Here is a 26,878-nt window from a genome sequence, read left to right as displayed (position 1 = left end):
ATATAAATTTAATTGGTAATAGATATAAACCAGCATTTTTTAGAAGTTTGGACAAATTCATGTAGGATAGGTCTATGTGTGGCTATTAGCTGTGATGACTGTTATAGACCTCTGCATTCAGAGCAACAGTCGGGAATGGCTGCTGCATTCATTTCCTGCTTGTGGACTTTCTGGAGACATCTGCTTAGCCATTTTGGGAAACAGGATGCAACTAAATTGACCTTTGACCTCAGACTGCAGTGTTCCTTATGATCTGCTGCTGCTATTCAATTGAGGGGGGGGGGTGGAACCCTCCCCCCTTAAAACATGTGTTAAGGACTTTCCATGTTCTCTTATGCTCCAAAATGCTGGGAAATTACAGCTGTTAAGGGCTATGCCGGTGGTTCCCAATCTTTTTGCCTGGACCAACTGAAAACCACTCATGGTTGATATCAGTCCCTTTCCTAATGATCCCTAGCACAGAATTTGCCTTTTTCACAACTGCCACATGCTGGGTCAACATTTTCATTGAGCAATGCACTATAACCCCAATATCTTTTTCCTGACCAGTCACTGCTATAGTTCAGCAGGATTTGCTCCAATGTGCATTGCTTTACACTTGCTTGTATCTTTCTGGAAGCCCAAATAATAATAATGTCTACAGGATCACTCCAATCCACTTGCTTATTGACACACACAAGAAATCTAAAAGGTCTATAGCACTGGAGTCTTTATTGATCTGCAATTTGATTTCCTTCCCTTGTCTGGTGTATATGGGCTAGAAGTTTTACCTTCATATTAGGAAATAGCCAGTGATTATGTCACTCCAAATTGAACGGTGCTGCCTTGATTCTATTAACTCATTCTAGTTCAGCAAAGAGCAATTCTAGTGTAGGGCATTTACCAGTCTCTCAGTGACCTCATTTACACATCATTTTAAACCAAGGTAAATATGCAGCATGCTGGTACACATTACTAAAATCACAGCCACTTTGCTCCACTTCTACTGTGGTGCCTTGAGCTAAACTATGATTTGGCTTAGCGTCATGTATGTCAAAACCCAAGCTTATGGTTGGGTTTTTTTCCAAACCACAAGCTGTAATGAAGGTTTGTTCTTAGCTTCAGGGCTGTTTAGGGGAAGCAAACCATGAGCTAAACCAGACCATAGCTTAACTCCTGGCAGAGGAAGAGAGAGGAGCAAAGCACCCATGATTTCAGTAGGATGCTGTATGTTCTTATAGTTTAGCTTAATGGTTCCCTTACCAGGAAATTATTGAAGGCTAATTAGATATATGCTCTTCTGGCTCAGGCTACAAAAACCACCAAGGGGCCTGGTGGATGAGGAGTGGCAAAAAGTCAAGTTTGTTGTGAAATTGGTGTCTGTCAAAGTAAAAAAATGTGAAACAGCCTTACAGCTCATCTTCAAGCACTAGACATTTTAAAAAGCTATTTAGCCTGGTATGACTAATATGGAGGGCAACATCTCTCCATTCTGAACGGTCAGTGATGTTCATTACCTGTATAGCCCCTTATAACCCCCAGTGGCACAGTATTGCTTTTCAGCATGGATGCCTAGGAAGAAGACATTACTAACTTCCCCTTTAGAATGTTTAACACTGGATCAGGTGCCAGTGTGTGCCAGATGCTATCAACACCTTGAATCCTTCCTCCTACCACCCCAAGTTTGGCTCTAACCAGTTGTGGAGGCTACCAAAGGATTGCTAGAAGGCTAGAAACTTGGGCCATGATCTGGTAACTCTAGCACCAAGGTCTGTCTTACTCTACCCTGCACCCTCCCAATCAATATGTGGAAAGTAAATGCCTTGAGAGTCCTTCTCAAGAACCTGTTGTAGTCTAAGAGCTTGTTCTCCCCTAAGACCTGAACCAAGAACAGAGGGTCAGAAAACATTCAGTAAATTTAGCCAGCCAATCTTATAAGCTTTCCTCTCAATACTCAATCATCACTAGAAGAGGAACTGAAATGCTTAATGTCTGTTTGAGCCCCCTGCTCCCTAAGGAACCAAACTACACTTATGCCTGAGTTCAGTTCTCTAACTAGCTCCAAGAAGGCCAGGTTTTCAAGGATACAGGAGGCTCTTGTAATGGGGAAGTTTGTGTGCAAGCCTCCTGAAGAATTACCATGTTTAAGGAGAGAATCCTAGATGTTGAAATCATCTGCATGCCTTTCCTGAGTAGTAGTGGCCTTGCTGCACCTGAGCTCTAGCTGTATTCTGATGCTGCCCCCCTCAAGGGAGGGCAGTCCAGTAGCCAGTTGAGGAGAGGAGGGACAGCAGAGGTTATTACCTTTGCTTGTCATGCTAGAGAAGATCATGTAGGCTTTTATAGTTGAACAGATCAGCAGAGCTTGTTAGATAGAATTCTGCCACCAAAGGCAACACACCAGACAGACTAGGGATGCATTCACATCTACACTCTCAAAACAGCAGTAAAATATTTTCAGTGAGAGGTGAAGTAACTCACTGCTTCTTGAGAGTAGGTGGTAGGTGCAAATTCTCCCTTGTGAAAAGAGTACAGAAATAAAAATGTTCCTGCCAAGGTAAGCCTGAGTTTCAGCAACAACCAATCACAATGCAGTAAGACAACTGCTCTCACTTGCAAGGTGCTGATACTGCAATCTTTTGCAATCTCTCCTTACTAACAGAATGGCTGGTGAGGAGAGCTTCCAAAGCCACTAACATTCAGTTTATAGCCACTTGGCTTCAGCAGAATGGAGCTGGCCAAAGCCACCTTTTTTTTTTTTTAATTGCCTTATACTCAAGCCAGGGACAATACCCAAATAGGATAACTAAGCTCCATAGGTACAACATTTTGAAAAATTCTTGTGGCCCTTATTTGCAGAATCCAGCAATAGTCAGTTATGACAAAAGTCCTATTGGAAATAATGGAAGCCCAATTTCAGTATTTTATGGTAGGATTTGGTCATGAACCCTTTGGGCCAACAATGACCTCTTAAAAAAGAATCCATAGTGAGAGTTTTAAAAGCGATAGTTTTCATAATGTAAACTGCATCTAGTGCTCACTTTAAATAAAGACTAAGACGTGGCAGATGACTTACCTTTTCCCCCAATCACTTTTGCTCATTCTCTAATTTCACTAATTAGATAACTAATAAGTATTAAGATATACAACACAGCATGTTTAAAATGGAACAAACTACAAGATTGGATCACAGGGAATCACTGCTTTCTACAAAGACTGGCAGACAATACTTTGTGGCAATCTCAAAAACAGGCAACATTAATGCTTTGCAGGCTGGATGAAAACGTGGCTGTTTACAGCAGCAGCAGCTTGTGAATCAGCTCACCAACTTAGCCTTTTTTTGTTATTAACTAGGATGTAATGAAGCAGACATTTTTTCATGCGTCTGCCCCATTCACCTATAAAGTAGGGGGTGGGTGAGAGTCTATTTTTTAGGGGCAACAGAATGAGAGGGGGTGGGCCCTCCCCAGCCTTATCTAGTCCACTTTGCATACTCCCAGCTCACTTCTAGTATCACAGCCAGGTTGGGAGTCAAGTGCCTGGAGTACAGGGAGGTAAGAGGAAGGCTGAGCTACTCACCTGTACCCCTTTTTGATGTTAAAAAGTAAACAGACACTTTCCATACACACACACAGTGTGCGTGAACAGAGTATACTCAGGATCAAATAGCCTGTCTGCTATCACTTCTAGTTTGACATTTAGTTCTGCCAATTAATGTTATTCTACCAAATAACGCAACTTGCACAACTGCAGCAGTCCGAGTTATGCACATTATTCATCATGGGGTGAAAGTATTCCCAAGTTTTGCTTTCTACAGAAAATGGCATCAATATACGTATCCTGTTGTGCTGTCTCTTTATGATAAAGGAAAGGCCTGAAGGGACATTCTACAGAAGAGGACCCCACAGTGCAATGCTTCAGTCTGTTTCATGCAAGAACTCCATATGCTTACCTCTTGAAGGCATAAAAACAACAGCTGAGAAACTGAGTATTTGAGTTTTGGAGAATAGCTAGAAGACTTCTTTAGACTGAACGCTATCAGATAAATCAAAACATACAGAACAATATGAAGACCCAGAGAAAGAGAAAGCACATACACAAGGATCACCTTGAGTCTGTACCCTTTCTCACAGGAAGATAGTGTTCTCCCCCTCCCCTTCATAATCCTTAGCTCAGAATTTGTATTGATTCATACAGAAAAACTAGTATTCTTGTGCGTTGGATCCAGTCAAACAAAGAAGAGAAGGGAAGCTAAGTCTGGCAAATAATAGTAATACTGTATTTCTTGAGTCCAGCTCAGATTCCAAGTGTTGCTGATTCGCAGGAGGTCAGTTTTTCTCCAATATATACAGTAGCAAGTGGGTGGAGGCTCCTCTACCTCAAGGAGACAGAAAAGAACCCAGTGAGTTCCACTGGCAGAGCATGTTTGTGCTCTAAACTTCCATAAGCCTAAAGAAATTATACAACTGAGTGACTGTCCTTTTTAGCTGGAAAGACATCAAAAGGCAGACTTCCTGACCTCATGAACATCCCATTGTAAGGTAGGGTAGTAAGACTGAATTTGCTCCAGCACAGACAACAGCTGCAGTTATTAGAGAGGGCTGTATGATCTGTGAAAGCTGAAGATTGCCTTCTAGAGTTCTGTGGTCTCTGGCTATAACACACAGCTCATATTTTACACTTGTAGCCTTTTCTAGGCAGGCAGCATACCCATTGACACTGACAAAATGACTCTGCAAAAAAAACCCACCTGAAATCCTTGCTTATGTTAGTTTAACCTGTTTGCTTTTCTTTCAGTCACTACTGCAGATACCTCAGTTAGCTAGAATAGAAATATTATTCATGGACATAGTCAAATACTCCTTCAGAGTGAGCCAAGGCAAGCCGAAGAGGCTGCACTGAAGGAAGGGCTGGGCCCAGATTGCTGCTGTAGTGACCTAAGGGAATTTATAGCCACTTCAGCTGCGCGTCAACAGGTTGTCAGGCCATCATTTCAAACTACTTAGTACTTCTGGCCAGGTGCAGTCTGTGTAGGCAGTAAGACACTGACAGTCAGAGGTGTTAGCACAGGCACACTAGAGGCAGAGTTTATTACACTATGCAGGCTAACAACCCTGGAGGAGAAGAACCCCTGTACTTAAGAATGTCAACCAGCTCCTTATAAAAAAAAAATACCATTGTTATCCCCATTCTCCTTTGGTCATTACAAAGCAAAAGAAACATTTAAGAGATTCATACAGAGTGAGAAGCTGGAAGAAAAAACCCTCTGCCCGTCCCCCCCCCCCCACTGGGCAGAAGATCTCAACCTGGCCCACAGGTATGGTGTCCTCTAGCTGTCACAAGCGGCAAAATGTCAGATTTTCCAATGTCAGAATATTGGGGTATATTATTTTCAATAAAAGCAATATTTACCAAGAGCTGCAGTTTCTGACCCTCTCTTGGGAAGGCAAACTGTGGCTCCTCCCATCTGCCCTTTGAATGTAAAAGGGATTGAGTGTGCGTGAGTGTTCAGTTTCTCCTGCCAGTGCAGATATATGACATGGCTGGCCCAGGCCACACAAGTCTCTGATCCCTCATTTGTATGCAGCAGTCTTTTAAAAAAAATATTGTATTATCATACAAATTTCTCTTTCCATCTCTGTATTTTGGAAAAATGTCAATCGTCCGTGAGGTCCTGCACAAAGAGAACTTCCGTGTGGCTGAGTCCAGCTTCTTGCAGTGTAGGTGGATTAGGCCACTCCTCTGTGGGAAGGCAGGGCAGGACACGGCGAGGGAAGTTGGCCTCAATCTGGAACTTTTCTGGGCTCTCTTTCAAAGAGAACAGGAAGTCATGGATCACCTAGGGAAGTAGTAAGACAATTATTCGCCAAAGTATTTGTCCTGTTAAGAGGAATACCTTGCAACTGTGGGCAGAAAGCAGATTAAGGCATAGCTCCTCACATTACAAGCCTCTCTTCTGTGTTTATAGAAAGAATATCCAGCAAGATGCCTATTTTTTAATGATCAAGAAACCTTAACAGTCAAGGTGGAAACCTTCACAAATCACAACATGCCCACTGTGTGCAAAACTTTTGTATGAGCACTTAAGTTCTCTCATTTTTCCATTGCTTTCGATCCATTGTTCCCATGAGCAGAACTCCCTCTCATGGGACATTGTCACTGGAGGAAAAGTGGGGGCAGATAAAATTTTACTCGTTCTTCCCTGGCAGCTCTTATGCCGCCTGAAAAGTTGGTCTTGAGAGTTTGGGGGCCCCTCACTGGGAAATGGCACTGCAGACTGCAGGGGGAAGGACGAATCATAAAAAATCTCTACCATTCCACTTCCTCCAGCGGGAGCCTCCGATAGATCTCAGTGTCGTCCGTAAATGGAAGGAGTCCTTCCATTTGTGACAGGGACCCTCTGGATCCAACCTATTGCTTCCTAAGGGCCTGCATGATGCAATTGAGAGAGGTGGGCTACATGGGAGATCTAGATCTGAATCCCTAGTAAGTTACAATGTGAAGTGAGTAGCCCAGGATGTATCTCTTCTAAATGTAACCTATTTGTTAGAGTAAGACCTGTACAACAAGAGGCATTAAAAATGGTAAGGATGTTATTCTGCTTTGTTCAGCTCCACCATTTCTTCACCTCTGCATATTGGGTCTCCCTTTTCTCCCCTGCATGAATATCCTGCTGGTAAGGTGGTCCTGGAACTTCTTTGATCACCCAAACAACTCCCAACCACAAAATCAGGGGTCTTTGTCCTCTCCTTACTGTTAAAGACTGTGTAAAATGGAATCGCCTCTCCACCCTGGAGTCATTGGGCATTTTGAAGATGATCTTGACACTTTCTGGGTCATCAGGATGTGGCTCTGGTGGAAGGCATTCAGATTTCCGTTCCTTTTCCTCCTGCAAAGTCTGCAAGGATAAAATGGAAAAATGAACAACAGGCAGCAGCTCCAATACTTTGACAAAACTAAATATAATTGTAGCCATTAAGTCAACACAGCAGTAGTCAATTGAACTAAGATTATTATTATTATTATTATTATTATTAGATTTATATCCCGCCCTTCCTCCCAGCAGGAGCCCAGGGCAGCAAACAGAAGTGCTAAAAACACTTTAAAACATCATGAAAACAGATCTTAAAATACATTAAAACAAAACGTTAAAAACATTTTTTTTAAAAAGCTCTAAAACATCTTTAAAAAAGGGTTAAAAACATTAATTAAAAACATTAACAAGGAATTCTAACACAGACGTAGACTGGGATAGGTCTCAACTGAAAAGGCTGGTTGAAAGCTTATCACAAGTTAGTCACCTCATCTCAAATGTGCCTCAAGATTATATTATCAAGTCATTCCCTATAGAGACAAAACGCAGAATTCCAGCAAGAGCCCTGTAAGGTTGCAGGAAGGTGAGGAGTGCTAACCTATAAGCACAACTCAGCCAGAGTTCAGCTCTTATACACCCTACTGAATACAATGGGAGTCAAAAACCTTTACTCAAATATCTCATACGGTTTTCACTGGGACTTTGGCTGGGTTATGCTCTCTGTAAGGATTACTGGACTGTACCAGTGCTTTATCAGTCTTCCAGCAGAAAGTGTAACGTGTACATTCGTCTCTGCTTCTTTGGCCTAAAGGAAGGGAATTCTGAAGAATGTGATCCTAGGACTAAATGCATATACAGAAAGGATGAGCTCCTGCCAAATGTTAGTTGTAATTACCTTGGATTGGTAATGACAGCCCCATATTTAATTATTCCAATTAAAGCACAGATGTTTGCATATAATCTAAAAGATAATCTGTCCTTCAGATGAAATGACAGAAGTTAATGGGAAACTATTACCCATACCATGATCTAATATACCAGTGGCAGAGTTAAGAAACTTAAAGCAAGCTTTCATGTGAAGCCTTCTGAAAGTGAGGTCCTGCTTAAGTATTTAAAATAAATCTTTCCATCAGATTTTAGCCTCTTGGGTCCTGTTTAGTCACCACCCTTTCATCCCCTGCAACAATTTAAGGGCCTCACTTTCACCTTCCGGCCCTTCCACTTCATCCCAAAGTGATATGCTAAAAGACACATACAGAACTCTGTAATAATACATCCATGAATCAAGCCCCATACAGTGTTCCGGACAACATTAAGCAGTGCTGGTAACTCCTAGGAGAAAGAGGCTTGCTTGAAATCTCAGATTGTAATGTAGACGCTCTAACAGTTATCAATAAGAGTGAAAAGGTTATTTGGATTATAACCACCATGAGAATAGAAACTAGTAAATGGATCTGGCAACAAAACATTGTTGCTTCATACTGCAAGTAGCTGTGCTACTTGTAATATACATCAACTGTATGAATGGGAAGAGAGAGGAATGCTTTCTAGGCCAGTGGTTCCCAACCTGGGGGCCGGGACCCCCAGGGGGGCCGCGAAGTAATCCAGAGGGGGCTGTGAAAGTAAAGAAATGAATTGTTTATTAATTTTTTTAAAAAAGTCTTCACTCCCTGTACACTGTCTGCTTTCCATTGCTGCTGCAGATGACACCTCCCCCTTGCTCCAAACAAGAGCGGAGGCCTTTTCTGAAGCTCCACAGCATCTTTCAGGCACACTAAGGGCAGACATCTGCCTATAAAATACATGGCAGATGCCAAAGGAGGCTGAGGGTGGAGCTACCAGGAAGAAGAGGGGATTACTATCACTGATTCCTGTCTCCTTGCACTGCCGCTACTGGTAACGCCCTTGCTTAGAATGAGAGGAGAGGGCTTTTTGTGAAGCAAAAAGAAGCAAGCCTGCAAAGAAAGGCTGCTTTCCCCCTTCCTTCCTGGCAGCCAGCCTGCCTCCCTGCGGGGAGGGGGTCACAAAAACATTTCAGCTTATAAAGGGGGTCCCGTGCTCATAAAGGTTGGGAACCACTGTTCTAGGCAAAGGTTTACAGCTTTCATTGTTTAAATATAAAACATATGAAACTAACATGGTTTGAATTTTCTATAATATGCTGCTGCTAGCTGTGGTTTTTATGGATTGATTTACAAGCTCTGAATTCTGGCTCATACTACCTAGAACCACTGAATGAACAAGTATTTTTAAGAATTATTCTTAATTTCTCAGCAAAACTCTTCAGATTGTGCACATTTGTATTTAGTTGAGATCTAGATTAAAGAACGGGAATTGTTTGTTGTCCCAAGGCACAAGGAAATGTTTATTATTTTATATTATACTGTGAAATGTAAACTGATCAACTAGAAGTGTTCTTGTACAAATTAGTAACTGCCCCCATTTCCAAAATGCCTTGTACCTAATTGGCAGTAATGTAAGGCTGTCTATAGGAGCCAGTCAGTCCCTCCTGCACTCTTATCTGTGGCATCTATTCTTATTATGAAAACTGCAAGTGGGGCCTGTGATTCACTGCTATTGACACATTCACTTCTCACCCGTCGCCGCCTCTCCTCTGCCAGCTTCTGCTGCTGCACCTCCTCCTCCTTTCTCTTCTTCTTCTCCCGCTCTTCCTTTTTCTTGCGGTCTTTCTCCTGATCTGCCCGTAAGGAAGCCAAGTATGCCTCATCTTGTTGCTGTCTGAGGACCTGAGTTTGGTTTCTCTCTTCTCTAATATAAAAGGGGAAATGTATTATTGACAATTAAATAAGGGCTGTTATGACAATGCCTGAAGGATGAAGAACAGAAATGTCAGGGTTTTTAACAGGGGAGAGGTTTTCCAACTTGTTCTGGATTATGACTAGCTTGTAGCACAGCTGCATTTTCTAATTAGCATCTCCCACCTGGTGCCAACCATCTGCCCCGTAGGTGTGTGTGAAGAAAACCCTACGTGCTCATTCCACATAGCTGTGGAATAGGATTACTGAAGAATCTTTCAGGAGGGTGTTTTCCCCTTCCCCTCAACTGTTCTTGTTCAAATCCAACCCCACTCAGTTTTTCACTCACTGAGCCTAGAACTGGATGGTATTGCAGAGTCCAATATCTCACTGGCCCTGGTTTCTGGAATCCATCATTTGGAGCAGATGATGGGATTAAGGGCTGCTTCCTGTAGAAGTCTCTCTAAGGGATGGAGGTTGTCCCTGTGTCTCTGCTTGGTGTCTCTCTGAGGTATGGACAGAGAGACTAGTAGACAGCTGAACAAGCATTGCAGTGAAGGGCTGGATAAGAGATCATGTTTAGGAGCCACATAAAGAGAGAAACTGGGCCAGGACCAACATTAATGCAAGGGAAGGAGTTGGCACTGGCCACTTTCTGGGGTGGTGGATGGGAAGGTAAAGGAACCCCTTCACACAGGCAAATGGTCACGCTGAATGGAAGGAGCTGAGTAACCCCTTCCTTTAACTTTTTCTGCTTTCAGAATTAGTGGGGATGGGTAGAAGAAGAATGTAGAAGTATCTAGGCATTCATGACAGGGGTCTTGTGATCCCTAGGGTCCAAATCCTGACGCTTAGGCATTTTGGCTATAAAGCCTTCTCCTTGGACTGCAAATGGCTACAGCACAGAAGGTGACATGCCAGCTTACATGAAATTTGAGCCATGGTGCACCATCTACTTGAAATTCTGATCTTTTAACTAACACCAATTAATCCACATAGGTATGAATGTCACCTAGGTAACATTTTATCAGTGCTAGCTCCAGGGTACCAAGAGACTTTAAGAAAGCCCCCTTAAGAGGGCTGGGCCCTCTCAAAGTGTAACAACCTGTGGCCTACAGCAAGCACGGGAACTCTCTGGCCTATGGGCCAAATTAGGTCCGGCAGGGAACTTAATATGGCCTATGAGGCTGTTTTCCCCAAACCATAGCCACTTGCCCCATACCTGACCTCGTATGTTGGACAGGCAAAGATGCAGCTGAAAAGGAACAACAGGGAGCCTTAAAATGTGCTCCCAGCTGTTACTTGACATGCAGGGTTTGCATCTGGTGCTTTTAAAATTTGGTTCTAAATGCAAGCCTGGCTGGGAATGGTTCCATTTGGGAGTTCCCAAGTGAAGCCAATCCGTGGTGAAAGCAGGGGCTGCAGTTTGTGCCCATCAGCTGGTCGGCACTGACTGCAAGCCTCTTTTGGTAAGGATCTTCCTTTGCAGCCTAGCTTGAATTCATTCACATTTACAGTGCACTCCAATTTTTTCCCTTCAAAGTTGAATCACGTGACAGGTGATGACAGTAGGCAGCCATGTCCTTCTGTCAAAAGTGGCCCATAGAGGGTGAGGGAGCCAAGGATCATGTCCACAAGCCAGATCCTGATCCCCACACCTGGATTAGAGGAAAGGGATTAAGGTGCGGGCAGTGCTTGCTCCACCTCTTCCTTCTTGATACTGAGTAGTAGCACCAACTGCTAGGAGCTCTTTGCTTGCCCTCTTCCACAGAGGGCAGGCAAGTGAAGAGCAGCTCATATGAGTAAGTAGGTGGCAACAGTAAAGAACAGCAGCAGGGGACTCCACTTGGACTTCTACTGGAGCCTAACTGGAGCTGACCTACGATGCTTGAATTATATGGTGCTTGGAGAACCAAGCAAGAACCTGAAAAAAACCATGGCTCCCAACACCTTGCATACAGTCCTCTTTCCCTAGGGCAATCATCAGTTGTCCATTTCTTCTTAGTGACAATACAACCTGGTGTTAGAGATCAGCAGCATGCCAGCTAGAGTTAAAAACTAGAGGCACTCTCCATACAAGAGTAACACTAAATAATGTTGAAAGCATGCAATACCTCTCAACCTGTTATTTCCTACACTAACAACTTCTGCCATAGCAACACAATTTGTCAGCAGCATACATGAATATCAGTCATGTAATGAAACAGCTGAAGTTTAACAGAGTGTTTTTTCCATATCTGGAATATTTTACTTTATGCCAAATAACTAGGTCAGGTTGAGCATTGTCTTAAGGCTTGATAGTCTTCCCACAGAAGAGGTAACTCACCAGAGACGTCATAAACGAAAAACGAAGACTGTATTTTGTAAATTTAGGCTGACATAACAAAAACACATTAAGTATTTTGAGGTGGAGGGTGATGAGAAATGGCATCTCTGTTTTTGATCTGGTACCTTTCCAGGCGCTCAGATACCAGGTATGTCTGGTTGGCATCCATGATGAATGTCAATTGATTACTGAGGTCATCAGGTTGGATGAGGCCTTCTAACCTTCCAACTACAGTCATTCTACGATCTTTCAGCATGATCATTGCCAGGAATGGGTAGGTGTTCTCACGCAGAGCCTGAGACACTAAGATAAATACAGAAAATACTGTTACCATTTGCAATCTTGTGTGCTAAGGTTTTTATGAACATATGAAGCTGAATTAAACCAAGTCAGACCATTTATCTATCTAGTTCACTACTTTCTAACCTGACTGGGATGATTTTCCATGGTTTTGTAGAAGTGTCCTTACCATCCCTTCTGTCAGATCTATGTAACTCAAGATGTGAGGGATTCAATTTGGGGCCTGCCATATAGAAATCGCATGCTCTGCCACTGAGCAACAGTCCCCTTCCTAATGAAACATGAAGGCTACTTTTCCAGTTCTCAGCTTCCACAGTTTTGCCAATTTAAGATGAGGTGGATTTCAGTTCTTGATACTTGGATTCCAATCCAATGGTAAATTCACATTAAAGATCTAAAGGCATATAAATAACTGTCCAAGGAAACTGGTGTTTTAAAGGATCAGCAGTATTAGACAAAAGGAAAGCCAATTTTAAAGATCAGGGAGGAGGCACTAGAGAAAACACTAGACAAAGAGACCATCATTTAAGACAGCCTTCAGAACTTTAAGGCAATGGTGTCAACAGTTTTGAGACTTTAATAACTGAAAAGGCATTCACTAATAGGTAGTAGAGAATCATCCCAATGAGAAATTAGGGAAATCAGGCTGCGGACAGCTAGAATTCAGCAGCTTTCAATCCATGAAACACCACACACCACAGCAGGGCCCCTGTCCAGTTCCTCATAAAGCTAACACTCAAAGTCATGATAACAGGAGTAGAGAGCTTCCAGCCCATAGGCATAATTAGGCCTGGCAGGGCTCCTAATTTGGCCCATGAGGCCATTTTCTCCAAGCCATGCCCACCTGATGTCATTTATGGGGTACCTGACATCAGATATGGGACAGGTAAAGACACAGTTGCAAAGGAACAATCACGGACCTTAAAATGCATTCCTGACTGTTCCTTGGCAAGTGGGGGTTGTATTTGTTGCCTTTTAAATTTGGTGCCAAACACAAGCCCCGCTGGGATTGGTTCCACTCAGGTACTCCCAAACAGAGTTCCCAAGTGGAGCTGATACCTGGCAAAAGCAGGGCCTGCAGCTGATCAGTGGAGGCTACAAGGCCCACGGGAATGGCTGGAATCTTTCTTTGCAGCACGGCTTGAACTCAAGCCATGCTGCATAGGAAAAATCGGTCACCTGACATCACCAGGTGGCCCACCGGGGTGGGGAAGCTCAGGATTCGTCCTGCTGGCAGGATTCTATTCCCCACCCATCACTATAAGAAAGCAAATGAAGGCATCCAGTATACTGCTAAGAGGATACAAATTAAGGTATGTATATTCTATACTTTCTCTTCCATTTAAGGAATGCTCAGGGTTGCTAACCTTTCCAATGAGAACAATGATAATTAAAATCAGTACAAAAATAAACACAACACAGCCGTGATACTTTAGGAGGGAAGTAATTCAGTCATAATGCAAGAGCTCTACAAAACAGTATGATCTTTATCAATGCTGAGATATCAAGGGGCCATACAAGTCTCCCCAAATAGGGAATTCCAGAGTTTGGGTGCCATGACAGATAAGGCCCTGTACCTCATGCTAACCAGTTATACTTCAACCAGTGGAGGAACACTGAGCAGGGCCAACCCAGAAGATTCAAGTAGGCAGGATCAGCAGGACTTTAAAAGGTAACAACCATCGCTTTGAAATGAGCTTGAAAACAAACTGGCAGCTAATGCAGTAACAGTGGAGTTCATGGTCTCCGATATTTGCCCCCGTCAGAACTTTAACTGAAACATTCTGCACCAGCTGATGTTTCTAAGCACTCCTCAAAGGCAGCTCCAAGTAGGGCACGTTGGAGTAACCCAAACAAATCATGTGTGAAAACTGGCCAGATCAGCTTTCTCCAGGAATAAGCACAGATGGCACATCAAGCTGATCTGAATAACGCATGCCTGGCCACAGCTGCAAGTTGAGCGTTTGGGAACAATTGTAGACTGCAAACCCGATTCTTCAAAGGGAGTGCAACCCCAAAGGCAGGTTGTCTCTCTGCTCCCGAATCAACCTCCTAATAACAAAACAGCACTTTCACCTTGTCCAAAGAAAGAGCTCCTTCTCCAATGTGTGCGCAGACATTGGGGGCAGGTCCAGCAACGTGACCCTGCTCCTGCTTCAACACGTGAACGACATGCAAATAACACATAAACATTATAGAGTAAATGTGCTTAGGACTGGGCTGTAACTGTCCATAAAATGTTACATTAAGCAAAGCTGTCATCAAAAACATGTACCTCTGTATCCTTCTGGTTTATTTGTGGAACAAGCCCAGAAAAGCATTCTTGTATTTATGAGGGTAACCACTTCAGGTGCACAAAGTGTGTTGCTGTTTGGAGGATAAAAGAGAATTCACTTGAAACCATATCCAAAACTCTCATACACCACTATTTATGAAGAAAAATCTAATGTAACCAACCGACAGAATTCATCAGTGTCTTGATGGTCATCACCATGGAGGTAAACGAGGAGGAAACGTAGCTCCCTCTTTGCATCATTCAGTGCCTTGAGAGAAGAAATATAAGGATGTTTTAGAGAGACCAAATCCAGATATTTTATGCCCAAGTGAAAAAAGTAGTGTCAGGTTATCAGAAGATTATAACATATACATACAGACTGCACTAAAGATTTTGCCACATCATCGTGCATAGCAAACCCTCCTCATTTGGGCAAGGAGTGCTAAGGCAGTGCTTTCCTCTTGCTGTCCTTCTCCAGCAGTGCTGAGCTAGACCAAATAGTATGTCTAGGATATGGCTTTCACTCAGGTGCCCCATGGTCACCCAAGGCTGACTGCTGTTTTACAAGATACCACCAGAACCACACTTTGAAAATGTGAAATTATTAGCTAAATGCTTCCATTTCCCATACATTATTAAAACAGGCAAAAGTAACATGACAGACCTTTCAGTTGAATCTTTTAAGTTAGATGCCTACAATATAGTCCTGTGACATTTTGCTTCAAGGGAAAACTCACAATTATTTTTTCAAGAATCTCCACTTCAAGACAGGTAACACCAACAGGACAATATCACAAAGCTCTGCGCCATCCTCTTGTACCAACCTGGCTGTATGTTCCCTGGTAGAAGACAGGATGTATTCTTCCATATTTTTCTTCAAACATATGAATAAATGAAACAATGTCACCCACAGGATCAGTGACCCGACTACGAGGATCAGGGCGTATGAAGCGCAAAGCAAACCTAGAAAAGCATATAAAATTGAAGTATCAGCTTACTCGATACTCTAGCACCTTGAAAATGTGACTGGGATTACTTCAGTCTTACGTTTATTTATTTATGTATTTAAGAAGTGTCACTATGGCCACTGTTGTGATGAAGTTTACAAAGGCAAAATCCATATTTGAGACCTCTTCAGACAGATTGGTCATATCTTATGTGTTGCGATATCCCAAGTAAACATTTTTGCTTAAAAACGTAAGATATGCCTTGCTTAGATCAGACAAAGGTTTACACAGCCCAAAATTTCTGCAAGTAGTTAGCAGGCACTGGAAATCTAACTGGCCATCAGAAATTGACCATTAATCTACCAATGAACCAGTATCTACCCTCCTACCCACCTCTACTGCAGAACTGTTACCTTAGCTAAAGAATGGTGGCAAACATCAGAATAAAGCAGTAAACTCAACATATACAAACTAAACGTGGACTTACCTAAATATATCAAGTAATGTGTAATATGTAAATCGGAATGGAAGCATTATCAAATAGTAACCCCAACCTAACAAGCCCTGAAATGACAGAGAGAGAAAGATGTCCTTATCACTCTATTTCTTTAAAGTATCAGCTTAAATATTTTTTAAGCTAGAAGTAGGTATGTTAGTGCAAGATTTTAGCATAAACCTGGAAGCTACTGACTTGTCATTTAACCTGAGAGAGAATTCCTAGATGTTGGTTCTGTTGAGTAACAACTGCTTTTCTCTAATTTTCAGCTTGTAACATTATAATAATTACCAAAAGTTTGGCTTTTAAGTATATTACCATCTTTCCATAATTTAAAAATGAAAGCGAGACCACTTTCTCTGCCTATATGCACTGAGAAGTGCAAGTTAATTGAGGGCTACTTCATACACCATTTTTCCTTCCTACACAGAAATAAATACAGTTTATTGGTTAACCAAAGAGGTTTTAACAACTTACACATAGATAAACTATGCAGGAAAAATCATGAACACCATCACTTCTCAAGTACAGTGCAATAGGTTATTTTATAACAAGTGCAAAGATTGGGAAACTGTTCCTGCTTTTGCTTTTTACAAATAGCACAACAAAACGATTCACAAGTTGGGGACAGGATAAAGGACTTTTACACAAGCCCAACCTCTTAAGAAATGCCATTAAAGTTTACATTTGAGTTGTCCATGATCTAAAAAACTTGCAGGAAAATATTTAACTTGTAGGTGCTTTATTGGTTCATAGAACTGATGACAGAGAACACATTCTTCCATATTTCAGCCAGTCTCAGTGATAAAACTTGCCCTTGGTTGTGGCCTTGAAACAACATAGCTGTAGATCCTGTGGTCAGCAGTGTTGACCTGTAATGGTCGAGAAGGTGGTGGATTGAAGACACTTGGGACACCCTCTTGTTCATTCAATCGGTCCTGAACAGCTGCCTATTGAGGAACAAAAAAGACTGGTCAACATATCCTGTACTACTCTGAACGTCAGGAGGAGCTTGGAACACCTAGAGGGCACAGGCATGCTACCAGTCTGCAGTCTAGAAGATACAGTTCCAAAAGTTTAAGTGACAATAGGTTTCTGCTTAATATCTTCCGGGAAGTAAAAAGACTAAGGCATGACTAGAAGCAGTTACAGCAGAATTTGAAAACTCAGGCAATTTTGAAGCAAGTGGCATAGTTAAAAAGCTCCAGAGACAATATAGTTTGGATTTGGAGAGATAAGCAATACAAGTAACAGAGTGCCTCAGATAGGCTCTTCTGTTAGAAAACACACCAACAAACAGACTGGAGAAAAATTGTTTGTTGTATGAACCATCCAAAGAAGTAATGTTATGGGCTGTTAAATAAATTCAGTCAATAAATAAATAAAATTTCTCAGTGTGCAACTTTAGGCAGTATGCTTCCAAATACCAGTTCCTAGAAAACGAAGGAGAGTGCTCTTTGCACTCAGGTCCTGCATGTGGGCTTCCCATGGACAACTAGTTGGCCACTGTGAGAACAGAATGCTAGACTAGATGAGCCATTGGCCTAGTCCAACAGGCTCTTCCTACGTTCTTATGTTATGCAGGATAAATTCAGTTCAATCAAATATTCTTCCAAAACCTGTACAGTATGCCAATTTGATGCAATGCAGAGATCTACTTTAGAAATATTTCAGTAGCCACACAAATCCTGGGAAATTCTGTATTAATTATTATTACAGGGTTGTATCCAACGGTGCTGTTAAGCTGACGGCAAGGGTTCGACTAGCAGAATGAGGAGGAAAGCAATTTTCAGTTTTTTCCCTGAAGAGACTCCTGCCTGAAAACCCGGAGAGCTGTTGCCAGTCAGTGTAGAACTAGATAGACCAATGGCCTGAGTTGGTATAAGGCAGCTTCATATGCTCCCCTTTCCACTGCAGCCCCTCGCACTCTCCTAAATCTCCTCCAGGGGGCCAGGGGACCTGACAGAGGAAGTTGCGCAGAGGAAGGGAAATCACCAAAAATGGCTTTCTTCCCAATTCCACTGAGCCTCACTGCCTGCTCAGTGTCAACGTTGGATACTTCAGCTGAACGTACTGAATTTAATCAATGTTTTTATTTAAATTTCTTAAAATGATGGAATCATTGCCAGGGGACTAATTGTGAGAACTTGCAAAAAATCCTTTGGGCTTTCTACTTACTTGTGGGTTTCTTTTTTGATTAGCACATTTTAAAGTACAACTAACAAGGATAAAAGTTCAGGCTGTGGAGATGGTTCTTATGATTCAAGAAACCACGAGCTTTACAGGAAGTGCCAAGGGCACTTTTGGGCTGTACGCTGGTTGTGGTGGGGAGAGTGCAACCAGACAGGTTTCTTTTACTCTTAGAAAAAAGAGAAATAAAAAGTGAAATCACCACAGTTGTCAACATCTGCTGGATGAGAAAACACTGCACTTTTAAAACATCAATAAAACAGCTTGAACATTGAATTTAAAGAAATGAAAACAATTATGGCAGAAAGTGCATGAAATGCTAAGAATCCTATCAGGGTTCATTTAAACAATGCATATTTCTAACTCTTCTAACTGAGAAGGCATGATTGCAGGTATATGGGCAGAAACCAAAGGGATGATTAAGATTTCTAATGATCAGGAATAGAGCAGAACTAGTGCTTTGCTGAGCTCCTTGCCTCTTCCCCTGATCATCAGAATTCTGCAGAGCACAAAACTGCAGAATTATTTAGTTAAGGGAAAAGGCTAATTTTGTATAATCAATATAAATAGAGGTTGCAGAATTCTGTTTTTCTGCATGCAGAATTTAGATTATCTGCGTTCATCAGAGGCCCTTGTTCATGTGCCCTCTCTGAGGGAGGTGTGTAGGGTGGAGACACAAGAACAGGCTTTTTCAGTGATGGGTCCCCATTTGTGGAATGCTCTCCCTAGGGAAGCATGCCTGGTACCACTGCTGCATTTTTAGGCACTAGGAAAAGCATTTTTTTAACCCAGACCGTCCATTTTTAATTGGCAGGATAGTTAACTGTGTCAGTGGCCTTTTTGTTCTCTTCCCTTTAAATGGTGTAGAGAGGAACTATTCTTTTTAAATATATTTTCACATGAGTATTTCAGTTTGTTTGTTGCTTTTTTTGAAATCTGATTTTAATGCCTTTGTTATTTGTTTGCATTGTCTATGTCAATTTGAGACACCTTAGTGCAAAACTCTGACTAATATTAGTATCATGGTACAAAACTTGATTTTCTTTTTTAGCACAGGGTATACCTTGCCCTGATAATAACTAATGTTGCCTTGAGAAGGATTTCATGCCAATATCTTCCACAGGACAAGGTCTGACTTCGGAGATGCACATAGTCACTGTCCTGTATCCACTGGTGTCCCTTGAATGGCAGAATCTTTGATCCAGTGGAGGCTTCCATCAGTGGAATGGGGAAGTAAGGCAATTTCTGCATATCCACCTTTCCCCTCGCAGCCTCCAACACATACACATACCTGCTCCAGAGGAATGGAGGAAGTGGCACAGGAGGCTGCTGGATTAAAGAGCCTTTTTTCAAGAGGGGTAGGAACAGTTCTGGATACAACCCACTATTTTAATCAGTGCAATAAGAAAGCAAGTCCCAAGTGATACAGTACCTCTATGTTCCAGTTGTGCTGTTCCAGTGTATGACGGCATTGGTCCATGGACTCTATGCCAGTCAGGTCCTACGCAGAAAAAGGGTGGGGAAACTTAAGAAAATACAATACACAAGACTTTCCTTGAATCAAAACTAACGTTTTGTTTTTCATTTAGGCCACTTCCATTCAGAAATCAGACTTCAACAAGACATTAGTAAATAAATTACCTCATAAAAGGAATAAAGAGTTAAAATAATCCAGGAACCTGAATGAAATGGCAACCCTATGAACAGGGTTTCATGGTGAGCGGTATTCAGAGGTGGTTTACCATTGCCTTCCTCCGAGGCTGAGAGGCAGTGACTGGCCCAAGGCCACCCAGTGAGCTTCATGGCTGTGTGGGGATTCGAACCCTGGTCTCCCAGGTCGTAGTCCAACACTCTAACCACTATGCCACACTGGCTCTCAGGGATCTGAATACATGGCATAAGTTTATTTTACACTTAATACTTCCCTAGATTTTTGCTTTGAACTTTGCAAAACCTTGGTGAAGGCCGGGAGAACTTTACTTTTAACATTACTAGGTGAGAGATGCTTAGCTTTTCTGGAAGGAGGCTAAGTGCCCTAATGGTCAAAATACTTCAGGGTAATTCCTCTTCCCCAGTGACACTTTGGGGTTTTTTCCTCCTTTGTCATATGAACCCATACCAATATTAACCTCTTTTTCCAGGGGTATTTCCTCATTTGGTGGTTTCCCATCATTTCCTACTTCTACTACCAAAATAATGGTAAATGGCATAACTGAATTGGCATCCACTACTTTTCTATAAAAAAAAAAAGTAACTTTCATGAAGAGGCATTAACGCAATATTTATATTTTACTTTTGCAGGTCATAAGTCTTGTACTGACCCAACATTTGTATTACCGATGTTTTCCACTACTTATTCATTTTTTTGTTAAATTATGACTTCAATGAGCTGGAAAAAATCTTACCAAAACTGTTCTTCCCCATATGTACTACCAACATATCCCCTTCCTTTGCCACTGCAATATGCATGCATGTAATCATAATACATGATTCCACATACCCATTTATCAAAATGTTTTAATAACCATCACCAGACTTCAAAATGGTGTTTCATTCTTTATCTCAGGAATTGGAAAAGTGTGCACAAATGGCCTTTGCATTGTTTTACTACAGTTGTTCCATTCATATGCCAATAGTGGTTTTATTTATAAGTTTGAGGGGGAGTTAGAACATATGCTTAATATCCCTCACCCTGCACAATTTCACTATAGTGACGCCAGTGGTGTCAGTACACAGTTGCCACCTACTTCATTCAGTTTTCCTCCCAGTAGTCCCTTCATACAACTTTCACCTATAATTTCATGCTGGGCCCAAGGATCTGTCTGGGAGGATCTGATGATGAGTTTCTTGAAGCTACTTGCACAGACCTGATCAGCAAACTAGACGGGAGATCACAACGACTCCCATGTAAGATGTATGGTAAATGGCTTTACATTTTCATTTAGTGAAAAAAAAAGTGTTTGCATAATTCTGTTTCGCGACAGCACAGCAATAGCAAATCAGTGTTATGCAGCATGAAGCATTAGTTAGCTATCCCTTCTGCCCCCACATATACCACCCCCTGCAGTATTTGAAGGTATTTATAAAACTTCATTACAGTAGGGCCCCACTCATACGGCAGGTTACATTCTGGACCCCCGCCCAAAAGCAAAACCCGCCAAAAAGCGGAACTCATTGAATAGAATGGCACGCAACACCCGAAAACTGCCATAAAAGCAGAACAAGTGCCATATGAGTGGGGCTTTAGTGTAATTGCGTCTAACTGAGACAGCTGCATTAGCGAAGCACCATAAAGCAGGGCCCTACTGTATTTGATGCTTTGCTGGGATGGTTCCATCTAAATCCACTCCCCCACCCTAACCCTGTAATCCTACAGTTTTATGCTCACTTATTTAACAGATCCCACATTATTTCAAAGTACTATTTGATCATCGCTGTACAGCATGGAAGAGCTAGGGATTACTTCTGCCTCCCAGGAAATCCCACAGCTGCACAGTGACCTCTGGAATTCACTCCAACCCTGCACTTCCAGTGTGTGTGAGGAACATTCACGTATAGGGCAAATTTTTCTTATTTGCTTTAATGGCAGCATAGCAATCATTACACTTCCAAATGTGCCAAAGTGCAAATCATAAAGCAGCAATAAATTAGTAACAAGAATGTAAGTATAAAATATATATTTTTTAAAAAACCATTTCCTTGTGATAGAGAGTTTTCATGATGTTGGCAATACATTTGACCTTGTCACCGACAGAACAATGAGATTCTGTTGTGGGGCTGTGCACACCACCTGTGTTCACATCTGCTGTTTCTATCAACCTTACTGCCAGACCTTGGCTTTTTCATTGCATTGTTCTGTAGCTAGAAGCTTGCATCTCCTCAAAGAGACATTAAAATGAAGAGATGTTGTAGCAATCAGAAGGAAGAACCTTTTAAATGGTATCAAACACCCAACATTTATGTGAAAACAGAAGTTCCTTCTTCAGTTCAGGGTGAGAGTTGTTTGGGCTGATGAAAAGCCTGATCATTGCAAAGAGGACTGCCTAATAGATATATCTGTCTCTATGGAAGGCATGACGTATAAATCTACAGATGCAAGCAATTCATTCAGAAAGGAATTGGACTCCTGCTGGGAGGAAGGGTGGGATATAAATGAAATAAAAAATAAAAAATGACACCACATGATGAAGTTTGGGAACTGGACAAGCAGAACAGTGTATGACAAAGAGGAGCTATATAATAGATGTACTGCAGACCAGAGAAGAACTGGATTTTACCCCAGGCAGAGCAACACAATAGACTAGAGAAACATGACATGAGCACGGAATCCAAGCTTAACAACACAAGTAAGCGGAGGTGGGGATGGGGGACAAGCCACCATATGGCATGCAAGCAAATATTTTATATGTTGTATCTTTCATATGAGACATGAACATTTGTATAAAATTATGAGCGTGATTTTGGCCTGACGTGTGTTACAACCCTAAGACTGCACCAAAATCAGGGTTCCCGTCTATACCCTGGATAGCAATCACATCAGGTGTTCAGTCTTGAGATTCTCTTTCCACAATACATTTTGATTTTATTTTTGTAAGTCGCCCTGAGTACTCTATTAAAGGGTAGAAGGGCGGGATAGAAATATTTCAAATAAATAAAATAAAAATTTATTTGGATTTTCCTTCACTTATGTGAGCTCTCCTATTTATAAAGAGCATCCCCACTTGAGTTACAGCACTATGATTAAGATGCCTTTACTGCTTTTTCATTAGCACTTCTTTTTCTAGTTTTCAGCTTTTCATGTCTTAGCATTCTCTGCTCAAATTGTGAATCATCTCCGATATGCTTTTTGCAGCCATGAGTTCACATGAACACAACAACAGTAGTAGGTATGCTTTCTACAAGGATATATTGCCACTATATGTAATGCCACAGTGCACTGACAGAAAACATGCAGGCATACAGAAATAATTCAACAGAAGCCCTCAGGCTCTAGCATTCCACTCGGCTAGTTCAGCTGGTATTCCTGGCCTTGTTGCATGTTTATTCAACAATTCAATAATGCTGGACATGCCAGGAAACACACTTTGCTCTGCAACCCGGTGAAATCACCCAATTATTTCTTTAAAGATAATTTCTTATAACACTCATAGTTAAATGCTTAATCCAAATCTTTCCCCTGCAGCACTGACCGAGTGAGTCTTACAAATAAACCCTGAAATAGGATTTAAACTACTCAGTCCCTATAAGATCAACAAAATTTAGATGCCTTTCTGAATCATGTGCTTGAATGGACATGTACACCTATTGTTTCTTCCTATTTCTAGATTAAGACTTAAAATGGTGCTGCTGTTTGCCAATTAACTATGTCCAAATGCTTATTTTGTACTGACATACATCTAGAACTACTGCAATGTGCAGTAAACTTGGCTCTCAGAATGTTCTCTATATTAATGTATGTAAGAGACTGTACCTCCTCGAGGATGCACACCTTAATGTGGTAGGGGAAGTGTCTGAGAGTGTTTGAGAGTGTTGAAGAAGCTGAGATCAATGCCGTCAGGAGTCTAGACCAAGAGGCTAGACTCCTAGCAGGGGCACCCATGGTGAAATGGTCAAAGCTGAAACACCAGACTAAGAGGCATACAAACTCAGAGGAAGGCAATGGTAAACCATCTCTGAATATCTCTTACCATGAAAACCCTATGAACAGAGTATCCAAAATGCAACACGAGATAGTGCTGGAAGATGAGACCACTAGGTCAGATGCCACTCAGCTAGCTACTGGGGAAGAACAACAGACAAGTACGAGTAGCACTGTGACTAATGACACTACTGGGTCAAAGCTGAATGGAAGCCCAGAGGCTGATGCACACAGATGTGAAAGGAGAATCCGGAGTTATACAACGTACATGCTAGGAACATGGAATGTGAGAAGCAGGAAAAGTTAGAAATTGTTAAGCATGAAATGGAACGCATCAACATTACAATTCTTGGCATGAATGAATTAAAATGGACAGGAATGGGACATTTTCAAAAAGGCAACTACAAAATATTTTATGCAGGAAATGAGAAATTAAGAAGAAACGGGGTTGGTTTAATAGTAAGAATTGATGTAGCAAAGCAATTAGGAGCTATAATGCAAGGTCTGAGTGAGTTATATCAATGAGATTTAATAGGAAACCTATTAACATAACCATCACCCAAGTCTATGCTTCAACAGCAAACGCAGAAGAGGAGGAATTGGAGAGATTTTATGCAGAAGTACAGGAAGAAAATGATCACACACCAAAACAAGATGTGCTGATAATCATGGGGGACTGGAATGCAAAAGCAGGGAACACAGAAGAACTAGAAACTGTGGGGAAATGGGGCTTACAAGATAGAAATGAAGCAAGAGAAAAACTTATTGAATTCTGTGAAGCCAATAATTTGTTTCTAGCAAACACATTTTTTGAGCAACCAAAAAGACAACTGTACACATGGACATCACCAAATGGTCAATATAGGAATCAAATTGATTACATAATTGGTAGCAGAAGATGGGAGACGTTCCATACTTTCTACAAAAACTAGACCAGGAGCAGACTGCAGTACAGATCATGAACTGGCAATATTGAAAATGCCAAAATACAATTTAAATAAAGTATTTAAATTCTTAAATAGTAAGAATTGATGTAGCAAAAACAAGTAGGAGCTATAACACAAGGCCTGACCGAGTTATATCAATGAGATTTAACAGGAATTTCCAGGCTAGGACTAGGGAGGGCAGCTTGAGAGAACTAGAAAAGGTCCTCAAATGCAAAGATGTATCACTGAACACTAAAGTCAGGATCATTCAGACCATGGTATTCCCAGTCTCTATGTATGGATGTGAAAGTTGGACAGTGAAAAAAGTGGATAAGAAAAAAATCAACTCATTTGAAATATAGTGTTGGAGGAGAGCTTTGCGGGTACCATGGACTGCGAAAAAGACAAATAATTAGGTGTTAGAACAAATTAAACCAGAACTATCACTAGAAGCTAAAATGATGAAACTGAGGTTATCATAACTTGGACAGAACATGATTCATTAGAAAAGACAATAATGCTGGGGAAAACACAAGGGAATATAAAAAGTGGAAGACCAAACAAGAGATGGCTTGATTGCATAAAAGAAGCCACAGACCTGAACTTACAAGATCTGAACAGGGTCGTTTATGACAGATGCTATTGGAGGTTGCCCATTCACAGGGTTGCCATAAGTCATAATCGACTTAATGGCACATAATAAGAAGAGACTGTAGCAGCTTTATGTGAGAAAACAAATATTATATACCAGTGTTTTCATATAGTGCTCAATGGTTACAGGGGAGTTGGGCACTTCAAACAATACATACTATCAAGAATCACACTTTGAAATGCTTTTCTCCCAATCAGCATAATGTAATGCAGTAGTCATGGTCTTACAAGCTTTATTTCTCAGAATTACTATTATAACAGATGAGAACAACAACCTACACGATTCCATGTCTACTGGATTGCCATGCAAGTCCAGACCTGGTATATCTTCTACAGAATTTGGCATGCTGAGAATCTCAGCTTTTGTGTCGATATCTCTGTGCCTGTAACATTTTTCACAGTTATCTCTAACTGCTTTAATCAAGGTCAGAAAGAAGAGTCGCATAATTGTTGGCTAATGCTGTTCTCATTAGTGTTTCAACCATGCAATTGCACAGCGTTTGTGCAGCACTGCACCATTTCCCACATAACTGCTTGTGAAGATGCAGTCTAGAACACAGAGTGTTGTTATTAGCTAACGCCTGCTAACATATTCCACAGCTTAAAGATGTCCATAAAAATCAGATCACTCAATCTGATGGATGCATTCTCATCTGGGATTCCACTTGTTGTCATCCCCTCCCCCAGTGACTTAAAGGGCCTCTTGCAAGACAGCAAGCATGGAAAATTACTGTCATCTCATTAGATATTTTCTAAGGACTGAAAAAAGGCATTTTAAATGCTTAAAATAATGCTTAAAATAATTTCTGTTTTCTGTTCTTTGATTAAAGAATCTTATGGTTTGATAACTGTTTAAAAGAGAACTTCCCTGCTTATCCCATGATTACTAAATTTGCTCAGGAGTCTTTGGTGATAAACATGTTCATTAGCGCTCCCAAAGAATTCTAAAAAGTTAGACAGACAGGACTTACTTTTGCAGAAACCACATTCTTTTTCAGCAAGACCAGTCTTTCTATATGCATCATAGTTGTAATGCTTTCCACCAATTTACCTGGAACAGGCATTTAGCTAATCGCCCTGTAATTTTCTGGATCCCTTTTTAAAGATTGTTATATTGGCTCAAGTATGGAGCCTGATTTTAGCAACACATTACATATTTTTGTTGAAAAGACCAGCAGTCTTTTACGTTTGAGTTCTTTAAGAACGTGGATGGCTATCATCTGGACCTGGTCATCAGTTTGCTTTCACTCTGTCAACTGACCGAGGGAGTATGCCACAGGGTTGTTTTCAAAAACCTGTTTTTTATTTATTTATTATTTTATTTATATTCCGCCCTTCCTCCCAGCAGGTGCCCAGGGCGGCAAATCCCCTCTCCCCTAAAACATTCAGAGCTGAAGCATGCATGCACACACTGGGTTCATTCTACAGCAGAATGCAGCACATAGTTAAATTCCCTCCCACAGGAGGAAGTGATAGACACCAATCTGGATGGCTTTACAAGAGGATTAGACAAATTCATGGAGGGCAGAGCTATCAATGGCTACTGACCATGATGGCTATGCTCTCCCTCCACAGACGGA

The 26,878-nt window shown here is 41.4% G+C and overlaps 1 protein-coding gene across 1 annotated transcript in view; it reads right to left on the bottom strand.

Moving 5' to 3' along the window:
* Window positions 1–5,038: 5,038 nt before the first annotated feature.
* The window catches only part of FAF2 (Fas associated factor family member 2), a 28,508-nt gene continuing 6,668 nt past the window's right edge, over window positions 5,039–26,878 (bottom strand). The window contains exons 2-11 of the mRNA XM_061617537.1: window positions 19,516–19,584; window positions 16,709–16,843; window positions 15,885–15,961; window positions 15,275–15,413; window positions 14,633–14,718; window positions 14,451–14,542; window positions 12,001–12,178; window positions 9,391–9,562; window positions 6,734–6,877; window positions 5,039–5,818 (exon numbers count right to left, since the gene is read on the bottom strand). Coding sequence (XP_061473521.1) covers window positions 5,636–5,818; window positions 6,734–6,877; window positions 9,391–9,562; window positions 12,001–12,178; window positions 14,451–14,542; window positions 14,633–14,718; window positions 15,275–15,413; window positions 15,885–15,961; window positions 16,709–16,843; window positions 19,516–19,584 — 1,275 coding nt within the window. The 3' untranslated portion in view covers window positions 5,039–5,635. The remainder of the gene's footprint in view (window positions 5,819–6,733; window positions 6,878–9,390; window positions 9,563–12,000; window positions 12,179–14,450; window positions 14,543–14,632; window positions 14,719–15,274; window positions 15,414–15,884; window positions 15,962–16,708; window positions 16,844–19,515; window positions 19,585–26,878) is intronic.

This window comes from Rhineura floridana, chromosome 3, assembly GCF_030035675.1.
Source record: "Rhineura floridana isolate rRhiFlo1 chromosome 3, rRhiFlo1.hap2, whole genome shotgun sequence".
NCBI classification, from domain to species: domain Eukaryota; kingdom Metazoa; phylum Chordata; class Lepidosauria; order Squamata; family Rhineuridae; genus Rhineura; species Rhineura floridana.
Note: the sequence above shows the minus strand (reverse complement) of the source record. Positions and strands in the feature narration are given on the sequence as shown.